At 44.2% G+C, this 26,410-nt stretch overlaps 1 protein-coding gene across 1 annotated transcript; it reads left to right on the top strand.

Annotated features, from left to right (window-relative positions):
• Nucleotides 1–803: 803 nt before the first annotated feature.
• LOC138975144 (uncharacterized) lies at nucleotides 804–25,940 on the top strand. The gene is made up of 11 exons (XM_070347808.1): nucleotides 804–872; nucleotides 3,757–6,258; nucleotides 6,716–6,866; nucleotides 8,663–8,880; nucleotides 9,314–9,418; nucleotides 11,803–11,911; nucleotides 12,443–12,607; nucleotides 13,157–13,352; nucleotides 13,846–13,994; nucleotides 21,281–21,666; nucleotides 23,551–25,940. Exons 1-11 carry the CDS (start codon nucleotides 818–820, stop codon nucleotides 23,580–23,582), a joined length of 4,068 nt encoding a protein of 1,355 aa, XP_070203909.1. The 5' UTR covers nucleotides 804–817; the 3' UTR covers nucleotides 23,583–25,940.
• Nucleotides 25,941–26,410: the final 470 nt, after the last annotated feature.

Raw genomic sequence — 26,410 nt, 5'->3', positions numbered from 1 at the left:
ATTTTGGTCCTCAGATCTGTTGGGTCAGGCCATGTCTGGATCCGCAGTTGGTGGAGGAGGGGACATGCTTGGAGAACATGTTCTGGAGTCTGATCTCCCTCTCCACAGTCACATGTGGCAGACTCTGCTACACCTATCCTCCTTAGGTGTGCTTTGAGGCAGCAGTGTCCTGTGCGGAGGCGGAAGATGATAGCCTGCTCAGCACGGCTTAGGAGATGGAGGGGGTCTTGGTGTGGCTTGTAGCCAGAGGTTTTGTTGGTAAATTTCTCTTTCCATCTGTGTTTTATGAGGGTCTTTGCCTCTCGATATGACTGGCAGTGGTTTGGCTGTTCCATCTTGCTGCCATTCTTGGCGAGCTTGTCTGCCTTCTCGTTACCAGAGATTCCGCAGTGTGCTGGTATCCACTGAAGGACTTGACTTGACTAAATGTAATGATCGATGAAAGTCTACCAGCAAAGAAAAAAGGAAACTATTGCCGAGGACTTTTATATTAACCCATAGTCTCAGTTGACTCATTTGCGTGTTCTTGACTGGCATCCAGAAGAGGAAAATGTACAGGCCCCTGACATTGACTGTTTTGCAGGTGCCTGTTCAGGACCTCTGGCTAAGATGATTTACACGGTGAAAAACCTGAACGTTTCAGAAACACATTTGATTTTAATACGCATAGTGAAAGCAACAGCTGCTTTGCCAGTCATCAACTCGAGAGCAATTATCAAAAGTTCCTTACATGGTAATACAATAATAGCGGTCTAAGCGACTTCGGCAGTTTTTAGTTTTGTTTGAAGCGATGAAACCGGAAGTGTACAGAATCAACATGGCCGAAGAACTCGAAAAACAACAACTGTTGAAAGACATACGGTTTTTAACTGGTAAGAATCTGGTATCAGCACATTTCTTTGTACATTTATTGAGAGTGCTTTAAAAAACATATTCTTTCGGAGAAATTTGAATGCAAAACTTGTATTCTGTGCGACTTGTGATAAACTGACCCGACCGTTAGAAACTTCGTTGTAAATGTAATGAAGTATGAACCCAATTTTCGCCTGCCTTTCACTGTTTCCGTTATCTAATTGCCTCCAATACGTGTTTGGAACATCTACCAAGCATTGTCGGTTGTGGTCATTTTAGTCTGAATGTGGTAATCTTGAACTTTAGCGTTGTAAATTCAGGGAAGTTGTGATACAATCTTAAAGCCCCAGTCTGCCTCAAATAGTTTACAGAACAATTTAAATCTTCTCATGAAAAAAGCAGTTCTAACCTTATGGACCACACTTGCAATAGCATTAAATGACACAGTTTGTTTGAATGGCTATTTAGCTCGCGTAAACCACACCCCAGTTTTCGTGGTTTATCTAACCCCTGAGCCATCGTGGACCAGTTTGTTCCACTTTCCTTTTTTCACCATTTAGTCGTCAGTTTGTGATTTCAATGTGACTGGCTGTATCTGCAATAGCACATTATTGTGTAACTCTGAATCTAAAACGCAAAAAACGGCTGCTAGTCACACTTACTTATCGGTGGCGGTTGGCTTCAAAGAGGCATGCAAGCGCTATGCAGAAAATGTGTCTGGTTCAGTCATTGGCCTCGGGTGAGAAGGTCAGTGTTTGTAACCTGGGTCAGCTATAGGTGGGAAGAGGACAGCGGTATAGGCCACTGGACTTACACGCACTACTGACTACAGACTGACCCCTGACTCTTAATGCGTTACTAATGGAGTGCGTGTTCCGCGTGTGTTGGGTAATTACGAACTTTGACACTCACTGGTAAAAAGGTTAAAGTCGTTATTGTCCGTATGTTGGTAGGTTGGTCGTCGAAAAAAGGAGGGCGTCGTTCTTGGGAGGTTAGTTACAGTGTGAAAGGCATCCGTGCCGAGAAATTCAGTCGGCAAAAGGAGGGGGTCGTTCTTGGGAGAGGTCGTTACGGGAGGTTCCACTGTAGCTTTATCATATATACCGAGCAACAAAAGAAACGCGAAAAAATTCGTCATTGTTTGATTGACAAAATCTCCAACAATTATAGAGTTAGAATTATTAAACCACAAAAGTTTAATGAAGGCATGTTTGACCTTACTTTTGTGTGATTATTTTGATGCTGTGACTGTTTTAACACACGAGACAAGCAGGTTTATCGTTAAACACATAATGCGCGCTCGCAGCAAGTGCAAGTAGAGCAGGAGAAATCTGATGTGTGAGATGTGTTTACTAATGCATTAGCAATCAAAAGAGACCATGGCACGCTTGCTGCCAGTCTCACTTTTGAAACAGCCAGGATGCCAAGATTGATACCACCAAAATTCCAGGTCGATTTAAAGCTGGGGGTGATCCAGAAGCGCTGGCATGTGCTTTAAACGTGCATATTCCAACAGTTTATCACCTTCTGCAATGTTCTGGTGACATTGGAAGCACTGCAGTTATGCAACGCGGTGGATTTTTTCGCATTACCCCAATAAGACAAGATCGCAATTTCCTGCCACAACGTCTTCGACATCGATTCAATTCAGCCGCTGACACTACCAGGAACATCATTGGAAGCAACCAGTGTCCGATCAGTGGCCAGAGAGCGTGATGAAGGCTGACTGAGCGAGACCTCCAAAACTTCGTTAACGTTAAACCTACTTGTCCCGTGTATTAAAACAGTCGCAGCATCAAAATAATCATGCAACAGCTAGGTCAAACATGCCTTCATGAAAATTTTGTGGTTTGATAATTCTAACTCCACAATTGTTCGAGATTTTGTCAATCAAACATTGCAGAATTTTTTCGCGTTTCTTTTGTTGCTCGGTATATATATGACTACATTTGTGTAGTACAGGACCTACTGTGTCTTTTGATTCCAAAATTATCAATATATATTGATGAAGCAGGAAGAAAAAGACAATGGGACATTTGTCCCCCTCAACCAAATTCTGATGGGACATTACAATTTACATAGTCGAAGGCAAAAAACTCAAAGCAGGCTTTGTCGAAAGGTGCAAAATAGTTCTATTTGGTACCATATGATGATATGCGAATGTTAGTGTGTGTGTGTGTGTGAGAGAGAGAGAGAAACAAGACAAAATAGAAGCTAGTTGTTCGACACTTTCACCCCCATCTTCTTCTGTTGTTTCAATGTGAACATCATCTGAGGTTGATGGGCGAGGCAGTTGAAAGGATATCATTCCTTGACCAGGAAGTAACTTTACTTTTTTCTTTGGAGGCATTGCTTTTTTACGTGGGTCTGTGTTTTGATCGATATCGCTTGTGTTGACAGTTTCCACAGAGGTAAACGCGCAAGCGGCACAGATCGGTCCCACACAATACTTAGCAGGATTGGTTGAATACTAATGAATTATATTTTAAAAGCCAATCACAGCGCGTTTCACAAACTCGCAAGTTTCCCGTTTTTGCATAGGTCTTTCCGAACACTGTACTCCCGTGAAAAGTGTGCAGTGGTACGGAATCTCAGTGCGCCCTTTGACGCACTGAAGGGAATTCCAATGGGACATTTTGAGATGTTATGGGCCAATGGCACAAGGCGCACTAGTAAATGAAACCCTATTGAAGAATTAAGAGAGTTATAGATGTTTTAAGTTGAAAATCAGAGAGAGAGAGAGAGAGAGAGAGAGTTTAAAATAAAAAGTCGTGTGTATAAGAGAGGAAGTCTGGAATTTCTAAAAACTACCATAGTTTAAATGAGCATTTAAGGCTAGGTCATCCAGTCAGTTGTTTTTGTGGCTCGAAGTCATATTTACATTCTGAATTTTCTATTCAACAGATCTAATTAAGAGTGCCAAGCAAAAAGATGCTGGGAGTGCTGTCAGCAACAGGGGTCCACAGCACTCTTCATCAGGAAACACCCGTCGGCAGAATCTGTGCCACACACAGTGCCAGGGCAGTGGCATTTCTACTTCAAGCTGTAAAAAGGGTTTACCACATTTGGCATCTCCCCACAAACAGGTACAGAACGGACCACAACCACAGTCATCAAAGTCTGTGACCAGCCATAGCAGTACAACTGCATCCATAAACCAGAAATTACCACCAAAGTGTTTGAACAAAAGCAGTTCTTTGCAAAATGCTATGCCAGGAAGCATTTCAGAAAGCTCAGCTTCCACTTCTCAAAAAGCTCATTTCAAAAATTCAAAGGCAGCTATTGCTCATGGAATAAACCACAGTACTTGCTCAAATATGACAGTGCCTATATGTCTGAAAAGCAAATTGTCTGCAACCGTAGCAGGCAGCATCAAGAACAGAGCTGAGACATCAGATAAAACTATACTTCAAACAAGCATTGCATCTCCAGCCACCACTATGGGAGCTAAGGTGCAGTCTTCTGTCAGAAATGTAAATGTCTGGGATGCTCCATCTGTGAAAGGGAACAGTTCCTTGTTATTACAGACACTCTCTGCTCATCCTTCAAATTCCAGTGTTCCAGCCTACTCGCATTCTTCTCGTAAGGTCGAACTGATCTCAAAATCATCACAAGTCATGGCAGCAAGAGAAATCATGCAGAATAAGCTTGACGGCTTGAAATTACATTTGGCAAAACTTGAGGCTGCAAAAAAGAAACAAGCTCTTGCCACTGGTAGTCATCCCTCTGGCAAGAAAAATGATATCAAAACAAAAGGACATTCCAAGTCAAATGAGGATAATAGGAAACAGGACACTGAAGATGGAGAGAAAGGAGTTGATAGGCACACAAAAAAAACTGACACGACACAGAATGGCATGGCGTTTTCGAACAAATGTCAGCTGCAGCCGAGCAATGAACATTTGAAACCTACCGAGAGAGAAAGTTCAGAATTCTTGTCAGCTAGTGCAGTTACAGCGTTTGAGAAAGAAAAGCAAAGCGCTAAACAGCACCCTGCAATGGTTGGGCAGAAATCTGACCCACAAAACACATTCAAAGCAGCACAGTCAAAAATGTCACTATTGCCGTATTCAAAACCTTCCTGCAGCACTTTTTCAGATAGATCAGAGCCAGTCGCAGCTGTTCATGTTGGAGAAACTGAAAAATCTGCTTGTCAAAGCCCTTCAAAGGTTTCAGCTAAGGTGGCAAACCTAGAGAAGGAACTTAAAGCAACTGAAGTCAAATTGTCTGACATGAGGAAAAAGATAGGGGTGATGTTGAAGGAATCTCCACAGAAATCTCGCCAGCTGAAGAGCAGTCTAGCGGCAGCAAGCCAGCAACAAAGGACTGACCTGCTTACAATCTCAGTGCCAGCTGCGAAACAAGGATGTGTGCCAAAAGAGGGTACTTATGCTGTCTGTCGCTCTATGCCACAGGAATCTCAACCTGTGACTGATAACGGACAGAGGCCCTTCCCCAACCGTACATCTTTGAGGTGGACACCTCAGACTTCTCCGCTTCGAACATCTTCGTCTGAGACGTTGCTTGTAGTCGGCAGCTCACCCTCTGTCAGGATTCCTCACAAGTCATCATACAAAGTTGACTCGTCAAAGTTGAAGCAGTCTGAAACCAGGACCAGTCATTCCAGTCAGCCACACTCGGGACAAAAGAGGAACAGCCTTGTTGTAAAGAAGTCTCGTTTCTGCCTCAGAAGAACTCCCAGTGGAGCAACCAGCAGCACACCAAAAGAATACCCACCAGCCAGTAAGCTTTTACCTGTTCAAAACAGCCTTCAAAGTGGTGGTGCAAAGCCTTTTGTTGGCAGATACAAACTTCAGCGCCTCAACAGAGGCTCTCCAAAAGCAGCAATTAGTGGTAAGAATCCACAAGGAAAATTCACTGTGACATCTCGCTACAAACTGATAAAGTCTGGCAGCAGGGAAATGCCTTCCACGCAGCAGGTGAGCAGGAGTTTCACAATACCTCGAACAGCCTCACAAAGAGCTGCTAGGGTCATCAAGAGCAAGTACAAGATAAGGACGGTTCTGCTGCCTGTTTCTCCTGCATATCACTCTCTTCCCAAGAAACAGCTGCAGTACTCTTCAAATTACCACAAAGACAGAAGCTACAACAGTTGCCAGCCTTTCGCATGGAAAACAAAGATGGACAAATATAACAACATGCGCTACTCTTATGTGACTGCTCAGAGATTTCCATTCCAAAGTACTTCCACTTTTGCCCTTGCTGCTGCTATCAAGGGTCAGTATCCGTTCAGGCGGAATACGGGAGGAAACAGTGCTATGTTTTTCTATGGAGGGCCATGGAGCGGAAGGAAGACTGACTATTATTCTTCAAAGCAGTGGTGGACAAATCCATACCAGAGGACCTCCTCATATCAACAGTCACACAGAGCCAAGGCAGTTGCAGGTTGGTAAAGGCTGCTGAAATTCCAGTTGTATTCCTAGTCTGCGCCATCATTTAGAAGAGAGAAAAATTATACACACATGCACAGCAGTTTCTAGTTTGCAACATAAAATGCAGTTTTGGTGCATTTGACACAACACTACTTATATATCATTTTAGTTCTACTCTTTGTCACCAATGGTCACATATATATTTTATATTAGTTTAGCTGATCTGGTAGAAAGGTGGATAAAGTAAAAGAAGAGAATTTGAAATGAAGAGATCAGCTTTGTGTTGTTCTGAAATGATATTGATGCAAGCAGTTTACACCTGTACGTGTTGAATTAACAAGACTTGAAAGTAATATTCTGGTTCTGTATGCAAACACTGCACTCTGGAGACATCACAAATGTGGTGTGTATAGTTCAACACCAGCTAATGCAAACTCTGAGTCTGAGGATTTCAGTTCTTTTCTGTTTAGCGTGGAAGAGGCAACAGAAGATGAATGCACTTGCAGCTGGACTCCCGCATAACCACTGGCAAACCAAGGTGTTTGAAGCAAAGAGGGAACAACAGCGGAAGAGACTTCTCTTGAAGAGACTGCAGTGGATGAAGAAGTACAATCTGACAAGGTAAGCATGCCGGACAGCGCAGTGATGTATTGCCGAGAAAGGTCACTTTGGGCAGATTAGTAATATCATGTCCATATTGTTTACAGTGGAGTCCAGCTATAACGAACCTGGGTATAACAAAATCCCGCTTTTAACGAACTGCCATTGATTTCCCAACAGACAGCCTTCTATTTCTTACTTGTTACTTTCCGACTACAACGAACCTTTTGAACTCATTTGCATAACGAACCCCTCTTATAACAAACACGTTTTCATCGCCCCAGAGCCGTTTTGTCTCTAAAAGTCACAAGGCTACAACGAACTGATGTCAATAATTGTCTCCAAAGACAAAAATACACAAACACAAGTGCACATCGCGTGATGAGCGAACTCTGAACAAACCGCGGGAGGTGCACGGAACAGCCACAGCCACTGTGTTTTCACTATTCCAATCAGCTGCTAAGCTATGACTGTGCTCAGTACACACCAGTACACATCGGGCACAAACACGTTTTCATCGCCCCAGAGCCGCTTTGTCTCTAAAAGTCACAAGGCTACAACGATCTGCGTGTGCGGCGAGATCACAGGGCAGCTGGGTGGCCTTGTTTATAGACACTCAGCGACCTTCTTCCCAGTGGTCATTGACCTAGTTTTAGCTATGAGAGGTGGTTCTCCTTTCATATATGGCTGGGGGAAGGGAGAGAGAGAGAGGGGGGTAGCTGGCTAAACTCAGTGGGGTGTCTGGTGTCACTGTCAGCAGGAAGATCATTGGAGAGAAATAGAGAGGTGCACTCTTCCACACAGTTTCCAAGCATAAGTTGTCACGGCTTTAGGGTAGGCAGCGAGGGAGAGTGAGATCGGTGTTGTGTTTAGTGTATTTCCTACTGAAGAGTGAAAAGTCACAGCCACAAGATCGGCATGCAGTCAATAAAGCCAGACAAAAAGAAAATAAATAACTTGATTATGACATGCAGCTCTATGCTGCTTTTTATTCAAACTGGTTTTCAAGGTTATTCTCGCAAAGCATCTGCACATGTGCCTCTGTGCTGTGTTTGTGTGGCTGCTTTCGTATGTCAGTGCATGGTGAGTGCGGTCACTGCCTTGAGGATTTATTTTATCTCTTCTTTTCAACACCATTCATACAAATCATTTTTTACAGAACGTTTAAAGAAATATTAGGAGTTTGTTGTTATTGTTTAGTAGCCACAAGAAGTGGTTAGCATAGACTCAATCCTGTTGTTTGTGTGTCTCTGTGTGAGTGTATGGGGATTGGATTGGATTGGATAAGATTTACAGTCCAGTGAGGTTACCCTCATGGAAATTCGGGCTGCTTTCTTCCCGGGGAAAGCGAGCTGCCATACATACGGCGCTACCCATATTTTTTTTTTCCTGCATGCGTGTATTCATGTTTCCTGAGACTTAATGCCGTGTGAGATGGATGTGGTCACCCCTCTCGTGAGGTTGAAAACTCTACAGCGAATTACTGATATAACGAACTAAAATGCATCTCCCTTGAGATTCGTTGTACCCGGACTCCACTGTACATCTCTTAGTCTTAGAAGACAGTTTGGAAAGCTGACTCATGTAAAGAGCCAGTAAGAGCAAGAACAGGATGAGATACAAGCCTTGCTCCCAGTCCCAATAAAAAATAGAAAGAAATTTAAAATAAAATGTTGGGCAAATCAGAGGAGAGGAGGTGAAGAGATGCATACATAAATCTGCTCTGAGGGCTTCTTCCCACTTTACAACTTGATCATTTTGTTAAAACAGAACTTTATTGTTTTTCATGCAGTGAACTTTTTTTTCTTCATTTTCAGAAAAAGGTTGAACAGAAGAGAGAGCAGCCCTACAAAGAGCAGTCTACAGGACAGTAAACAGGAAAACCTTGTGATGATCAACGGCATTTTGTACAAATCCAGCTCCAGGCGCCTGACTAAAGCCTCTTCATCTGCCACTAAGTTTAGAGCTTCTGCGTCTGCCTCTGCATTTGGCTCTGCCTCTCAAACGAAGCTGAGCAGTGCTGTTGTTGTCAGAAGTAAGCTAATAAACTAAATGTTTTAAAGGTGTTTCTGCCAAACTTCATGTTTGTATTTATATTTTGTACTCAGAAATTAAATGCTCCTTACTTGTGAACAACTTGTATGTTGTTCATTGCATGACAATGCATGGTAAAACGTAATTTTGATTTTGAGGTGAACACTTGTTTGTAGTTGTTGTTTAGTTTTATTTCTGACTGTTAAGGTAGTTACCCTGCATGCCAATTGACAGGCCTTGTTGGTTTTGCTCTTGCATTACACACACAGCTTCTCATTGTGTAGAATCATTTTGATGGAAGCATATGATACAGTTTTTTTCATGCAACCTTTGTTTTTGTTTTTCATTATACTCCTCAACCAGCTGTAGAATGTGCTTGCAGTTGAACACTGACACAAAACAAAAACTTTTATGGCTGCTTGTTGTTGCAACAGATGTGAAGCAGCACAAGATGCAGACTGTGACTGTGAGAGGCATCAGCTTCACAATGGACAGCAGGGGTACCAAGTTACGCCGAGTCCAGTCCAGCAATGAACAAGGTAAGACTAGACAGGGCTTGAATCCACAGACGCTACACCTTTTTTTTCTTCTTTTTTTTTGCTTAACGCCCAGCCGACCACGAAGGGCCATATCAGGGCGGTGCTGCTTTGATATTTAACGTGCGCCACACACAAGACAGAAGTCGCAGCACAGGCTTCATGTCTCACCCAGTCACATTATTCTGACACCGGACCAACCAGTCCTAGCACTAACCCCATAATGCCAGACGCCAGGCGGAGCAGCCACTAGATTGCCAATTTTAAAGTCTTAGGTATGACCCGGCCGGGGTTCGAACCCACGACCTCCCGCTCACTGGGCGGACGCCACTAGGCCACCGTGTTGCGGTTACGCTACACCTAGAGGGTCCCGAGACTCCCAACTTTGATGTATAGCAGGATCCTTTGACTCCCTCAGTGGAACTTAAAAGAGGATCCGAAGACCAGGGTAGTCATATTCTTGCTTTCGGAAGGCATATTACTCACCGACACATGATCTTTAGGAGCGCTTATGTCAATGTGATGCCACATTTTGGACATTCTCTGAGCCCTTCACAAAAACATTATCGTTATCAGTTAAATAAAATTTGTGTTGATACAGATCTGGCAGAACATTTTCTGATATTGATAATGACTGCACAATTTGGTAGAAACTGGTCTGTCCTTAGTAGTTAATAATATGCTCTATCCAGGCTCCTCTTCGTTGAAGAACTGCTGCAACACGAACGTTGAAATTGTCCATGACTTGTCCAATCATGTCAGCTGGTATGCGCCTGATTTCCCTTCTGATGCTATTCTTCAGAGCTGCCAGGGTCTGGGGCTTGCCGTATATCCTGTCCTTGAGGTACCCCCACAGAAAGTAGTCGGGTGGGTTGAGATCAGGGGAGTAGGGTGGCCAAGGGAAGTCAGTGCGTAATGAAATGAGTCCATCACCAGGGAAATATCGGTGGAGGAATTCTAAAGTAAAGATCTGTTTGAACAATGGGGCGGTGCACCATCTTGTTGGTAGGTAACTGTGTTCATACTATTTCCCCTTTTCCTCCTTAGAGCAGGAATGAACTTGGTCTGCATGAGTGCAATTGTCAGTGTTCAGTGTCACCTGATTCCCATCCCCATCCTCAAAGAAGTCCGTCCCGATGATGCCATTTCGGCCTATGGCACACCACACAGTCACATTCTCCTTGGTAAGTGGGCGATGGGTATGTTCATGGGGCTGTTTCTGAGCCCAGAATCGCATGTTCTGCCTATTGATGTGCCCACAGTCAGCTTTGTCGCTGAAGAAAATAATCAGTTCTTCAACGAAGAGCAGCTTGGATAGAGCATATTATCAACTACTAAGGACAGACCTGTTTCTACCAAATTTGCAAGACAATCTCCCATCATTCTGCTATTGTTTGGTGAACACATTTTGTAAATCTCTCTTCGCAGTCAAAAATGAGATCAAGAAGAAAATAGGGCGCTTTTTTTGGACCTCCCTGTATATGTTGTGCGTCTCAGGAATGGCTCTTTCAGGTTTAGTGCGTCATGAGACCCTATCCATGAATTTCTGGTATGTTTTTTCGGCTTCTTGTGGGTACAGAATACAGGGACGCACATTTTGGGGAGCCCTGCTAGATGACACTGCACTGTTGTCCGAGCATATCCCTGCTGGCACCCCACTCTTTCTGACTACAGTTTTAAAACCTTTTAAATCCTCCCCCTTTTAAGATTTTGCTTTCTCAGATTTTCTGTTCATAACTTCTGTAGCTTTACCTCAATTTTAAGCCTCCATACTTTTTAAGGCCAGAGTGTCTTTTACCTTCACCGTGCTTCGTGGGTCTTGGACGACCCAGAGCCTCACAAAATCGTCTTTATCTCTGAAACTATTTGGAATTTTTAATTGAGACTTCATGTAATCTCCAATCACCATACGACCGTCCTATTGCCCAACTTTTGACAAATTATCTTTGTAAACAAACAAATAAATGATGACGTAATTTGAACTATACAGTCCGGATGGTGTGGGTCGTGGACGACCCACATGGAATTACGTAGGGAATTTTACGCTGTTTATCCTTATGCGGATGGCTTGGGTCGTGTACGACCCATACTTTTTACGTATTCCTTCTTTGGAAAGTATGGGTCGTACACGACCCACATCATCCGGACTGTGTAGTCCAAAGCGTGATCCGGTGAAGGTTAAAGGGGGGTTCCACTGTAATGTTCTTGCAATAGATGCGTTTTGCAGAAGAAAAGTGTTTTGAAAATGAAATGATAATTTCCAGACGACAGAACCATGAATACCTATTAACTTCCAAATGATAGAACCATGAATTCCCTAAAGTTATGTCATTCTTGTTCTCACTTGATATTTGTTTTACATAGACATGCATGCTCTTTGCTTTCAGACAAGTCTGCGGCTGTTTCGAGAGTGGATGTTGGTGGAACAACCTACATTCAGAACAAGGAGGGAATTCTGGAGAAGATTTCTGACAACCAGTCACGCAGTGTTATCAAGTACGAATTATATTTTAGTAACGCATTAAAACAGGTTCAAGGAAAACTATTTTGGATACAGCTGCTGTTTGCCTCCATGTTTGCCTGCCTGGTTTGGGGGCTGGACCAGTATATCACGAGTTGTGACAAAATTAACATATCCAACCCTACCTTCTGATTTATTTACTGTCTCAGCAAAACTGTGGCTTATTTGACAGCCTGTCAGTCACTCCGTGTTTGATTTTGCCAGCATAATGCAACACTGCAAAAGAAAACTGAGTTAAGTCGAAGTTGGCTTTCTGTCAGGATAGTAGAGATAAATGACTGGGAAAAAAGATTAATTATTAATTTTGAAACGTGAAAAAATCAGGACAAATCTAGAGAAAAGGGAATATGTTGTATATATATATATATGTAAAAAGAGTAAAATGCCAACAAAGGTACAATTCAATTTCTGAAATACTTCTTTAGACCCTAGTAATTACTTTTGTTTGTACCATTCAGTCATTCGTGAGACAAAATAATTGCATGTCCACATTTCCTGCATTTCAGTCGTGTGAAACAGCGCAGCATTGCGAGAGTGGCAGCCAAGTTCAAGAAAGACAACACCAAGAGCAAGAAAAAGAACTGCCTGTTTTACTCCAGGTTTGGGAAATGCAGCCGAGGAGATAGCTGTCCTTTCTTGCACGATCCAGAAAAGATAGCCGTTTGTACAAGGTAATCAATGTTCAGTGCTCATAACAGCATCAAGAATTTGAGAGTTCTCTTGCATTTGAGAAGCATGGGAAATAGAGGCAGTAAATTCTTTGTGAAAAAATTGTCTTTGGAAAATGTTGCTTGTTGCACACACAAAAATCACAACTTTTATACAATGTAATGAAATGGCTGATAGATGCCTCTAAGCATGACCAGCTATAAAGTGTGTTGTTTCAGTCACAGTCATGGGAAGAGGCTTTTGATTATGAGGCAAAGTTGCTGGGTAACTATTTGCAGAACTTTGTGTAAAAACAACTGAGAGAGAATATGACAACCTTTGTCCAACCAGATGCCTGATTGCCAACAAAAGCTTCAAAGACCTTGCTGAATGCATCAGTACTGTAAATGAACTGTTATGTTCCTTGTGAATGCCCATTATCTAGTAAACGCCCACTCACCCCTACTTTTAGTCAAAGTTGGAAATAGTCATCGGCGCCAAGTAAACGCTACACCCACCCCCCCTCAATATTATTATGCTCATCTGACATTCAGTTTTTCACTTTTGTGCAGGTTTCTGCGAGGAACGTGCAAGGTAGAGAACTGCCCTTTCTCTCACAAAGTCAGCAAGGAGAAGATGCCAGTTTGTGCCTTCTTCCTGAGAGGGGTGTGCACGCGTGAAAACTGTCCCTACTTGCACGTCAAGGTCAGCCAGGGGGCAGAGATTTGCAAGGACTTCGTCAATGGATTTTGTCCTCTTGCTGAGAAGGTGGGTTGTTATGCATATGTTCATGTTTAATTCAGGACAAAAGAACACATTCACTTGCATCTTTAAAAATAAAAATTGTCCTTTCTTTTTGATTGTCATTTAGTCCTGCCTTTCCTGTGGCAGCTACTCGCTACATCTTTTTAGGAAGCAATTTGTCCTGTCCTTTTGAAATTGATAATGTTTAGCTCCAACTTCCCTTTTGCAGCTACCTACTACATCTTTTTAGAAAAGTGTCTTTCCTTTTGTTTGTACACTGGAACCCCCCTTTTAAGACCCCCCTGATTTCAGACTCCCTTCCTTTTAAGACCCTGTTTTCTCAAATGTTCTGTTCATAACCTCAGTAAATTTACCGCAATTTTAAGACTCCCTCCTTTATTAAGACCTGATTTTCTCAAATTTGTTGGTCTTAAAAACAGGGTTTCACTGTAATTAATCCAACTCTCTTTCTGTGTCCAACCAAAGTGTACATACACTCTGATAATGTGTATTTCAGTGCCAGAAAATGCACACCTTGACATGCCCACACTTTGCCAAGACTGGGGTCTGCCCTGAGGGGAAAAAGTGCCGCCTTCTGCACAGAAAGGTCAACAGGCGGCAGAAGCAAAGGGCCACATCTCCAGGCAGCACAACTTCTGACATAATGTAAGAAAGACAAACAAATAGAGAGAGAGAGAGAGAGAGAGAGAGAGAGAGAGAGAGAGAGAGAGAGAGAGAGAGAGAGAGAGAGAGAGAGAGAGAGAGAGAGAGAGAGAGAGAGAGAGAGAGAGGAGAAGAGAGGAGAATAGAGAGAGAGAGAGAGGGAGAGATGGTTTCCAGTATTCTTCCTTCTGTTTCCCAACATTTAATGATCATAGCACACAAAAGTAACTAAATAAGGGTCAACCTTTAAAAAGGGTTTTGAAATTTTATGTAAGATTTTAGATTAAATTACATATTCTTTACCCAATTCTCATAAATGCATTGACTTTGATCTCACATGCTAGATGTCAAAAAACTACTCAAATTACCTGCCCTTGTAGGGTGGTAACCAAGCTAAAAAAGACGCCATAGCCGTTGCTATGGCCTGACCCAGCCTGGTTACCCACAATACCCCGCGCGCCACGTGGGCGGCAGCATCCTGAAGAAGCATTCTCGACTTTCGACTACTCACGGTCGGAGCTGATTGGATTTACTACTCTCGTGGCCTTCTCTTACTGGCCTGTCTGTTGGACTAGCTGGTTTCTTGGGGGCCTTACCTGTTCGCCGTTTTGGTGAGACCTTTCCTTGTTTGGTTGTAATTGTATTTTTTGCTTGCTTTAACAGACACGTGCAGATATTTTTTCTGTGTGACTGTTTGTTGACTTAGTCAAGCCATTATGGCCGATAGCAAGCTCAGTGCGAAGCAGGAAGGCGACTTGGCTCTTAGCCCTGTAAGAAAGGGTAAAGGTAAAGGAAAGTCAAAAGAAAAGAAGGAGGTTGACCTTCCGCTATGTGGGTTGAAGACCCTGCTAACAGTACTACTTTTCTGGTACCCATTCCCCCTCAGCACGCATCTCCTCTTAAAGATAATCTGCCTGGGCCTTCGGCCCTAGACTCGCTTAAGGATGAACTTTGTGTTTTTATCACTAAGCAGCTGGCGTCACGGGAGACGGGGCTTGCTTACCACATCTCTTACCACATGGCTCAGCTTTTGGCTAGACCCGCACCTCAGGGTAGCGGAATCCCGCCTACCCCCTTCCCTCTCCTGCATGCACATGGGCCTGCGCCGCCTGCGGCTGGCCCATGGTTGGCCTCGGGTTTGCAGGCCACGTCTTTTTCGCCGTTAGTTCAGAAACGGCTGGAGTGGAATGCCAGACCTCGTAACCTGATTCAAACATTCTCCCTTCCTAGGGCCACTTTTCCGATTACGCCGGAACTGGTCTCGCTTCTTCCTAAGCCACCCACAGGGAAAGCGGGTCTCTCGCTCAGTGATAACTCTCTCTCCTCTCTGGAGGAGGTGGGCAGGTATGGTCTAGAGTTAGCGTCTATTGCGGAAACTCTCCTCCGTGCGCTCACACGAGCTATCTCGGCTTCTCTCGAACCTTTTTCATTCAGGGATGACGCTTGGGCGCTGGCAATGGTCAATTCTGAGAGAATGAGCTCTTCTTCAGAGCTCTATGCTTTCGCTGTTTTTTCCGGCGTGATCTTCTGCTTTCTCAGGCTGGGTTTTCTCAGCAGTCGACCGTAGATTCTCTGCGGTCGTCCCCGTTTGTTGAAGGCTCCCTCCTGGGGAGTGTGGCCCTTGATGACCGGCAGAAGGAGCTGCAGGAGGCAAGAGACAGGCATTTGGCGGGGTTTTCGGCAAAGCCCCCCCAGAAGTCTCAGTTTTATCCTTCGTCCAAAAACAAGAAGCAGCACAGTTCCCAACGCCCGAAAGAACAGGCGAACAAGGCGGCACCCTCTCGGGGGGCCCCTTATCCGAAAAAGCCGTCGTTCGGAAAGGGCAGGGGGGAGGGCTCGTAAGCCCAACCCCCAATGATGCCCTCCCGGTCGCACCACCCCCTCACACTTGTTGTGGCTGGGGGCCCCTCCAGGGCTCTATCCCATTGGCAGGCGTCGGTGCACAGCCAGTGGATAGTAGGGGTGGTGCGGTCGGGCTTCAGGCTTTTGTGGGAGGAAGACAAGGCCCCCTTAACCAGGGAGCCTCCTCCCTTTCGTTTCCCGGCCAGTCCGGAGGCCAAGTCTGTCTTACAGGCGGAGATCGATTCGCTGCTGGCCAAAGCTACTGTGGAGGAGATTGTCATTCACACCCCCGAGGGTTCTATGGACGGCTGTTCATAGTTCCCAAGGCTTCGGGCAGGTGGAGGCCTGTTCTGGATCTTTCCCGGCTCAACACGTTCCTCAGAAAGATCAAATTCCGTATGGAAACCCCGGCCTCAGGCAGGGAAGCCCTTCGCCCGGGCGACTGGGCCACCTCGGTGGATTTGACGGACGCCTACTTTCACGTCCTCATGCACCCCACCGACAGAAAGTGGCTTCACTTTCGCTGGGGTCATCAGATTTTTCAGTTCAGGGCTCTGCCCTTTGGCCTATCGCTGGCACCTTAGGTGTTTACTATGGTGATCAGGCAGCTGTGTGTGCTGATCAGACAGAGAGGTATTCGTCTCAGGACGTACCTCGACGACTGGTTGGTGTTGAATCAGAGTCAGGCAGTGTGCCAGTTGCACACTCAGATCGTGTTGAACCAGGCTTCTTTTCTGGGGTTCTCAGTCAATAGGGCAAAATCGGAACTCACCCCTTCCCAGAGGTTTGTTTACCTAGGCATGATGTTCGACACGGTCTCGTGGACGGTTCGGCCTACTCGGGAGAGAATAGAGCGACTTCAGGCTCTCATTTCGGCCTTGGTGGCAGGAGAGCACGCCTCAGTGAGGGTCTTGACCTCTGTCCTGGGCCAAATGGAATCAATGGCCACGTTGGTTCCTTTGGGGAGGGTTTTCAAGAGACCCTTTCAGTCTTCCCTCAAGTCCCTTTGGGACCCGTCTTCTCAGGATTGGGACAAGATTGTCTCCCTCCAAGGTTGGTTCAGTCAGACGACGAGTCGTTGGGATTCAGATTGGATTGCTCAAGGGGTTCCCATCGCTCTTCCTTCCCCGGACTTAGATCTTTTCACGGACGCCTCTCTGTCCGGATGGGGGGCCCACATCGGAGATCATACAATCTCGGGGCTCTGGACTGGAACACAACTTCTTTGGCACATCAATCGCCTGGAGTTGGAAGCGGTTGCTCTCTGTCTGCAGGCTTTTCACCATCTACTTGTGGGCAGGCATGTCAGGTTGCATACCGACAATACCACAGTGGCAGCCTATGTCAACAAACAGGGGGGAGCATGTTCGCGCCCCCTGTCAGACAGAGCTTGCGAGATACTGATTTGGTGCCACTCTTTGTGTCCCCTTTTCCGGACACTCAGGCTTGGCAAGTCAACGCCCTGGAGATCTCGTGGACAGGCCTTCAGGCCTATGCGTTCCCCCTCTTTCCTCTGCTCGGCAGAGTGGTGCGGAAAGCCGAGATGGAGCGCCCTGCTCTTCTGCTGATAGCTCCCATGTGGCCAGCACAGCATTGGTTCCCCGATCTGTTGGGTCTGGCCAAAGGACCTCCCATTCCTCTAAATCTAGTACGGGGAGATCTGGTTCAACCAAGGACAGGCATCCCGCACCACGCCCCGCAGGCCCTTTGCCTTCACGGCTGGAGGTTGTGAGGTCAGCGTTACAGAAATCAGATGCTTCTGATCTGACACTGGACTTGGTGCAGAAGGCACACAGGACCTCTACCAGGGATGAAAATTGCCTTGTTAAAAAAAAACTGAAATCGGCATTCAGAAAAAGTTATAATTAAGGAAAAAGAAGGTGGGGGTCTGGGGGCCTTCTGCGACGCCCCCAGAAGCTGAAGGTTTTTAGTGTTTTAGACACATAAAAATGGCCCTGAAATGCATATTTCAGCTTAATCATAGCCCCCCCCCCCTTTTCTCTTCCTTCCCATGTTTCTCAAATTAATTTTACACTAAGACTCAAAATAAGGAGGAGAAAGAGAGAGAGAGAAGAGAGAGAGAGAGAGAGAGAGAGAGAGAGAGAGAGAGAGAGAGAGAGAGAGAGAGAGAGAGAGAGAGAGAGAGAGAGAGAGAGAGAGGCGGGGTGTGACGGTGTGGTTTCAATGTTCTTACCTTGTCGGTGCCAAACGACCCTAGTGACTGGTTAACCGACTGGGTTTTCAGGATAGTCAGGTGCTTGTTGCTTTTCAAGTGTCTTTTGAGGGCAGTCTTTCCATTGGAGCCGTAGTTGATAACATCGTTGCACAAAGTGCACTGAGCTTTTCCCGGCAAGTTGATTTTAGCAAAAGCATCGCCAACTTTCAGTTTCACGTCTTGTGTCTTCTGGCCTTTCTCGTCTTTCCAGCTCAATGATACAACTTCATCGAGCCAGTCGAATCTCCAGAGATTTTTCTTGTACTTCTGCTGGTCAATTTCCCGGGCTAGAACGGTTTCGTCTCGCTTTAGCTTCCTCATCATTTTGGCAGGTGGCTCGAAGCGATGTAAAAATGGCACCGAATCATTCTCATACGGTATGCTTATACTGAATCCCCGATAGCTACGTTGAAACGGTGACTGTAGGAGACAAAGAGCGCGTTCCCATGCGGATCGACCAGCAACAGTCTGACCGTTTTAGGAACCAACCGTTCAAGAATAGTATGGAATGGAGCGTCGCGATCAGTGGACCGGCCGAAAAACTTGGGTCTATACCTACATATAGGTCCAATTCATTCTTCTTACTCGGCGTGACGTTATCAAATGGATCGGCTAGCTTTAGCCCTAAGGGGCACAACTCCGCTCATACTCTCTTCGCGCCGCCATATTGGATGCCGTCTTTGTTAGTTTTCTTCATTGCACTCTTGTTCTTTTTGCGTATTTCACTGTGTATGCAGACAAAATGAAGAAAACTGTGCATGCATGAGTCCAAAGGGGATCTGCCTTTTTAACACAACAGCACAACATAAAAAGTAAAGCAAGAATACATTATTATATTCATTTATTTATTCTTTATCTCAAATTACCATGCAGACAGTGCACCAAAATTCACAAGATAAAGCTCTCAAGACAGGCAAATGAGGTACAATGCAGCTCAGGTAACTACTGCAAAGTATAATTTTCAAAGCATCCTATCACAGTGTTCACTCTAAAGGCACAACCGATGGACAATTGTTGATTAGCGCACTGCACACAGCAAAAAATAACCAGTTATAATCGTCTTCTCCGCTCAGTAACTTCCTTCCAGTTGTCACCCTGATGGTAAACAACTTTAGGGATCCTAAAGTGTGCCTGCTGACTGCAGTTTTTGGCCACACAACGTGTCATTTTCACTTTTGTCGAGTCGCCACCCAACGCTCAAGCACTGTCAGAGATCGTGCAAGGCATCCAACATGGCGGCGGATGACCAATTCCAGAGAGTTACGACCCGTGATTCTCATACCGCGCGCGCCGAGTAGAAATGCTGTTGATAACTTGAGTTTCTGCAATGGGCCTATACCCCAACATTTTCTCAGCGGATTTGCACGAATCTCAAGAATGATCCCTGGAGCCTAAAAATTTACGGAATTCCGTAAATTTACGGAAGAATCCCATCGTGAGCCAAAAAACGGAATCGCACAAATAAATCGGATGGCCCATTAAAAATAATCGGAAAAGTCAAAAAAAACGGAGAATTTTCATCCCTGTCTACTTCTTCGGTTTATGCGTCGCATTGGTCGGCCTGGTCAAAGTGGTGTATGGAGCACGGGGTCAACGCGGTAGTGCCTCGCTCTATACAGGTGGCTAATCACCTCTCTTCTTTGTCGGCTAGGGGCAGCTCAGCCTCTTCTCTGAGGGTCAGGCGTTCGGCTATCTCAGCTACCCTGAAACAGATTGGCCGCTCCATTAGCGTTCATGGTGTGATCGCGGGCGTCATCAGAGGGGCCTCTTTGAAGGAATCCAAGCGGCGGACCCCTGTTCCTGCTTGGGATTTATTTTTGGTCTTGGAGTTCTTGCGGTCCTCTGCGTTTGAGCCTTTACAGACTTCCAGTTTGCTTAACCTTACTCATAAGGCTTTGTTGCTCTTGCTCCTGGCCACGGCCCGCAGGGGCAGTGAGATACATGCGCTTTCTGGGTTATCGGAGGACGTGTCGTTTGAGCGTAACGGTTCCGTTTCTCTGCATTTTCGGCCAGATTTTCTGGCAAAGAACCAGAAGCTGGGTTCATGAATCCAGAGCCTGGGCGTCGTCCTTGGCGGTGTTGCGTTCAGGTCGTCTTGATGAAGTCATGCAAACTGCCTATTGGAGGTCGGATGACGTGTTCATCAATTTTTACCTTCGGGATATTGCCTGCACGCGGCTGGATGGTGCTTACGCATTGCCGTCTTTAGTCGCGGCAGGACAAGTTCTTTCTGGGACATAAGTTCCCTCCACCTTTTGGGGGAATCTGCATTTATGAGAATTGGGTAAAGAATATGTAATTTAATCGAAAATTTCAAGAGTAAATTTTCATTTGATTAATATACTTACCCAATTCTCATAGTTAATACCCTCCCATCCATCCCCGCTACTTAATTGTCTGGTTTTTTTTTAGAGTCTCGAATGATTCTACAGGATGCTGCCGCCCACGTGGCGCGCGGGGTATTGTGGGTAACCAGGCTGGGTCAGGCCATAGCAACGGCTATGGCGTCTTTTTTAGCTTGGTTACCACCCTACAAGGGCAGGTAATTTGAGTAGTTTTTCGACATCTAGCATGTGAGATCAAAGTCAATGCATTTATGAGAATTGGGTAAGTATATTAATCAAATGAAAATTTACTCTTGAAATTTTCAATTTTCTACCATGCAATAATCATAAAGTTTAACTCATACAGCAAAATTTCTCTCTAAAAAAAACGTAAACGAAAACCCAAGTCAGTTAACGTGGACATTAAAAATCAGCTTTGAAACTTTGTAGTATCTTGCAAAGTGCATATCATGTGTTTAATCTGTTTGTTTTATTTGTTGTTAATACTCTGCCTTTGCTCAAACCAGTTGTGGTTTCGAATGAAAGTGTATATGAAATGCACAGTTTTTAGGAGCACAGTACATTGTGTTGTTTTTGCTACATGTACATTTATTATACCACTTACTTGTATATGCAGCAGCATGATTGTCAACTCTCTGCTTAGATACTTTACACAGACATGAAAAGCATATATGTAATCAGTTTTGAAAGGTAGCAGTCTCGACTTTTTAGGGCTGAAATATAGCACCATTTAAAAAAATCATGTTTAAAAAGCAAGCCTGCTATTCTCTTTCGCTGTCTTGTTTAAGCAGATTCTGGACCTGTTCTCTGTGAATTTGCTAACCTTGACTTATTGTTTGCCAACTGTATGGTGTTGTCTGCAAAACTTTTTACTTTGTATTTTACAGCAGCATAGACAATGCCAGCATGAACACAAAGAGGCCTACAGACTCAAACGAGGGCAGGCAAGCAGCCCAGGTCATGGTGCCTCCACAGAAGCGTCTTAAACCGAATCCAGAGAGCAACAGTGAAGCACAGGCATGTGACAGTTGCAGTACGGCAGGGATATCAGCAGAGGCACACACTGCTTCTGATGTGGAAGAAGAGTTGCCTGCAACTGATGAAGACAGGTTCAAGTCTTCACACCTGGATGAGGAGCAGAGGGACAGACCTCCACAGAAACCAGCCAAACTGCCAGCGTTTATCTCACTAGCCGACTACAGTTTGGAAGAATCTCCAATTGTGAAACTCCAAGCCCGCAAAAAGACTCAAAGTATTTCCGGGCAAAAGAAAGGTGAGTCAGGAAATATCACCTCCCCCCCCCCCCCCCCAAAAAAAAAATGTTGGTCTTATTTCCTCCAAGAACATAGTTTAGAGTTATCCCATGAACAGCTTCTTTGTCTCTGTTATCGTGAGTAGGTGAATACACTGTGTATTCCATGTTTACTGGAGCATATTTTATAGTTACCCAGCCTTGTTTACGTAATTTGCCGAGAACAGTTGCAAAAATAATACGAATTCATCTGCCAACACGATGCGTCGCCTTTCTAAATCTAATTGATAAAACACCTTTATTTTTATTTTACATATAAGTGACGAAATGCCATACTATTTCAAAGTATCTCTGGTTGTCTAAGCCCCTGTCGTACGTTTACAGTCACGCGTTCAGCTCATTTCAAGTCATTCAGAGACAATCCTGTTAGTTCAAGTACTGCTGACAAGTTTCAGCATTTGTTCATTATTCAAAATTTGCCGTGGAAGCACTTCAACTACTTGAAGCGGTCAAAGGTCACCGTGTAGGGTTCTAGGCAAGTAACTCACAAACAAAATGACCTGTGGCTGCTATTGTGATACACATGTAAAATTGTACTATTATAGTGGCAGTACAGAACAAAACTGGATGTGTTCAGATGTAAGCAAATTTGCTTTTAAAGGGGCAGTGCATGAGTCACAACATTGCTGAAGCAACAATTTGTCTTTTTCTCGCAGATTACGATATAAACAGTCAGAAACTTTACACAACTATCTCACAGATGCCTACACATACCGTTAAGTGTTGCCAGCCAAACGAAACATTATGCGGTTTGTCAGTCCTGCCAAAATGTAATTAACATTTCCTGTGATCACGTTCTGGGTCTGAGGGCTGTGTGTGGTATGCCAAAATGGACCCACATACCATCATTTACAATTTTCTTATGTACTCAAACACAATGTCTTGATGTAAAGTACCCAAAATAGAAAGAATTCTCCCTCTCACCGAGACTAATAGACTTCCATGTAGGCTTTTGATGTAATTAGTTCACATGCGGGACTTGATGTGAGCCTGGTCGAAGGCCAAGCATTCCTGCCCGAAGACAGACCAAATTTAATTCGTAAAAAAATGTGCCGTTTTTGACTCCTGGCATGAAAGTCAATGAAACTTGGTATTTTGTCAAAGGGATTGCTGCCTAAGGCATAACTGAAAGCCCTAGGGGCTCCGTGCACCTGGACATGACAAGTTCAGTAACTTTGCCATCCTTCCAGGATACATGATCATGTTGACCCCCACAGATGCTTTTCACTTTGGCACTTACAAAGAATCATCAGCATGGCTGCTTTGGTTCCGGAGTGAGATTATTTTTGCTGGATGATTCTTCTTTGTTCATGGGCTGAAACTCCCACGATCTTTCACATGTAGGACCGTTTTTACACTCCCATTCAGGCACCCATACGCCGCTTTCAGGGAAAGCATGCTGGGTATTTCTATAACAGACCGAACTCCAACATGGATTACAGGATCTTTTTCGTGCGCACTTGGTCGTTTGCTTGCGGGTACGAAGCGAAGTAAGGAACTTGCAGGTCTGCAAGTTGACCTGGGAGATCAGAAAAATCTCCACCCTTAACCAACCAGGCGCGGCCGGGATTCGAACCTGCGTCCTTCCCCATGGGAGGCCAGCATCTTCTCCACTAGGCCAGTGCGGGTCAGTTTACTGGATTTATTTAGCAGATTAACACTGGTGTCACTCACGAACTTAATTGAACAAAAAGTCACACTCTGTTGATTTTTATTGAAGGGTGTTCTTATCTCCCATAAAAGCTTGAACACAGCACCGAATCTACACGTACCTTTCAAGCTTGAAGCTTGTGTTCAGTGTTCTCATTGAAGTAACTGTTTAAAATGTCAATGTCTTTGTTTCAGGACCAAGTCTTCAAATTAAGCCTCGTCTTTAATCTACCAGCTCCTGCAAGTACTGACAAGTATGAGGATGATGCAGCATCCTGAAAGCTGCATCCTTTGTGATACACTGTATTTAACACTGTCTTCGTCTTTCTGTGTTATTCTTCAATGCCATACACACAAGTGCATTTATACCATGGTTACTGAACAGGGGAAACAAGATATATTTCTCCTTAACACGAAGGCAGCGCTCGATGTGTGTGTGTGTGTGTGTGTGTGTAAGCATGCGTGAATGCACTTTATTTTGTTTGATTAAAAAAAAATAGATTGACAATTGCAGTGTCATATTTTGCATTGTTTATTTAACTTTATTTTTGGTTTGAAATAAACACTTCGTTTTTTAACAGGTTTGATTTATGCTTGATGGAGTGAGTGTGAAAAGGCGATGTTGATGAATGCATCATACAGCAAATACTGTGCAGAAAATAACTGGTGAAATTAGAGAGATCTTTGTGCTTTTCATTTTTTTTGTTCTTTTGTGTGTGTAAGCCCTGCACCAATTTTCTCGGTGTGGTAAACTATTCACACACAAATTCCAAGTTCTCTTTCTTTTTGCCTGCCTTTTTGTTCAACTTTATCCATTTGCTGGAGTGTAAACTAGTATTGAAATGGTAGTACATGTAGCTTCTCTTTCTGCCTAATTTTCTCTCCCTCTAGTAGTTTAATGTCTCTGTACTCTTCATCAACTGATCTTTCTTACAGTAATACACACAGCTGTGCATATAATGATATATACTAATTTACTCTATCTTTCCTTTGTATCAGCATCTGAATTCCTTACTGGCTGCCTCACACTGTTTTTATTGTACATGTACACTGCTTTTCTATTTGGTTTTCAAAATTGTTGAGCTGCTTGTCTTGTGAGTGAAAGACTACAGCTAGGGACTGCAACAGTGTTCAACCATGGTGTACTGTACATGTATTTCTAATCATACCACACATGATTTTATAACACCAGGGAAACATCAGGCTACAGAAACATTGTCTCCAGCTCCTAGCCTAAGTAGACATCAAAGCTCCCCTGGCATGGGCAACCACCTCTCCATAACAACTACCGTACTTTTCGGACTATAAGGCGATACTTTTTTTTTTTCACTTAAAATCGTGGGGTCGCCTTATACACGCCGTCGCCTTTTTCTCGGATAAAATAGGTTTCACGAGCACTGTGAACTTGAAATCAGATCTCTCTGGATTTTCTGGGAGTGAGAGTGACGACGACAACGACAATGAGTGACGATTGAGGTACCGCTGATCTTCTTCCCTGACTTTCTGTTTGAAACAGTAATGTTTTTCCTCATTTTTTTCTTTCTGTTTTTTTCTTTCATGCCGTCGCCTTATGCACGACACCATCGCCTTATCCATGACATCGCCTTATTCTAGGATTTTTTCAGTTTTATTTTTAAAAGTAGGGGGTGCGCCCTATACACGGCAGCACCTTATAGTCCGAAAAGTACGGTACCTGCCCACATCGACCACCCAAATGGATCCCAGACTAGTGTTTTTTCAATTAAATTCACCTTTCCATAGCAACTACCTGTCTATAACAATCACTTGATGTCAGTCCCTTGGGTGGTTGTAGACAGGTTCAACTGTATCAGCAAGTGCAGTTATTATTCAGAGAGGAATATTTAGAGCAAACGGAAGGTTTGGATTTCAATTCAGAATTGCCTGCTGCCGTATTTCACCAGATCTGCTACTGAAATCATAAGAATATTCATACATGTACATGCAGCCAGGGCATGCTACAGCCACAGGCCTTGAATATTTCAGGATATTTTCAGGTGACAGAATCATGAGAATGACTATTGTGCGACAAGAACTGAAACATTACCGACTCTTGGAGTTCGAGACAGAATTAACAACCCTTCCCCAACCTAATAAATTACCTAATAACAACAACACTAATTTGAAACGAAACACAGAATTATGGATTCGGAGATTTCAGCTACCTGCCTGAACTGCAATTAATTCCACTTAGATGTAATTACACACTTAAGGCACTACATAATAAACAGAAAATAACAACTGTGCAGTTAAGTTTGGAAAGGTACTGCCAAACACTGTACATAAGGTTCCCATTGTAGTTTCTTTGGTACTGCTTCCCAAGTCAGTCACAGAAACTTCTCTTTCCAACAGCTGCTGGTTTCATGTGTTTCTGATCAATTGGGTAATAAGGAAAAAAATATTTAGAGATCAGTCTATCATAATCAGTTGACAGGTAGGTTCATAGTGACTGAAGTCTTCATAACCACCACACACAGTTGGCTTTTGTGCCAGCATGTCTGTCACACAACCAACTAAATAATAATCATGTATTTGAATATAATTTCTAAGAAGACAGTCGATCGATGGCTATAATGCTGTCACTACTCTGGCCTCACTTGCCACAGATTCGGGACCTAAGTTTTTCTGAAGCTCCTAAATGCTAAGAACAGAGTTGACCGTCACAATGTCAAACTTAGCGTAAACAACCCCCACCTCTCGCCCCCACCCCACCACTCCTTGTCCTGAATCTACGACCACTACCCCCCCGGCTGATCACCCATCCACCACGCACCTCTCGATCAGCTGTGAAACGACCTTGACCTGCAACGAGGTCAACTCGCACGATCAATGCTCGTAGGCGTTGTTCACACCAAAAGCGACCACAAACCGACATGAAACTGCGCAGATCGACTTATTAAACGATGATGTTTGCAAAAGGATACTTTTATGCGACTGTCGTAGCTTTTTTTTACGATAAAAACCGGCTCAAAACGGACCGGCCGGCTTCTGTGCTTCGCGGAACATCAGCTGCAGCTGATCTTTACGTCAGATCCTG

This window comes from Littorina saxatilis, linkage group LG1 (assembly GCF_037325665.1).
Source record: "Littorina saxatilis isolate snail1 linkage group LG1, US_GU_Lsax_2.0, whole genome shotgun sequence".
In the NCBI taxonomy this organism is placed as follows: domain Eukaryota; kingdom Metazoa; phylum Mollusca; class Gastropoda; order Littorinimorpha; family Littorinidae; genus Littorina; species Littorina saxatilis.
This window is presented reverse-complemented; position numbering and strand designations above follow the sequence as displayed.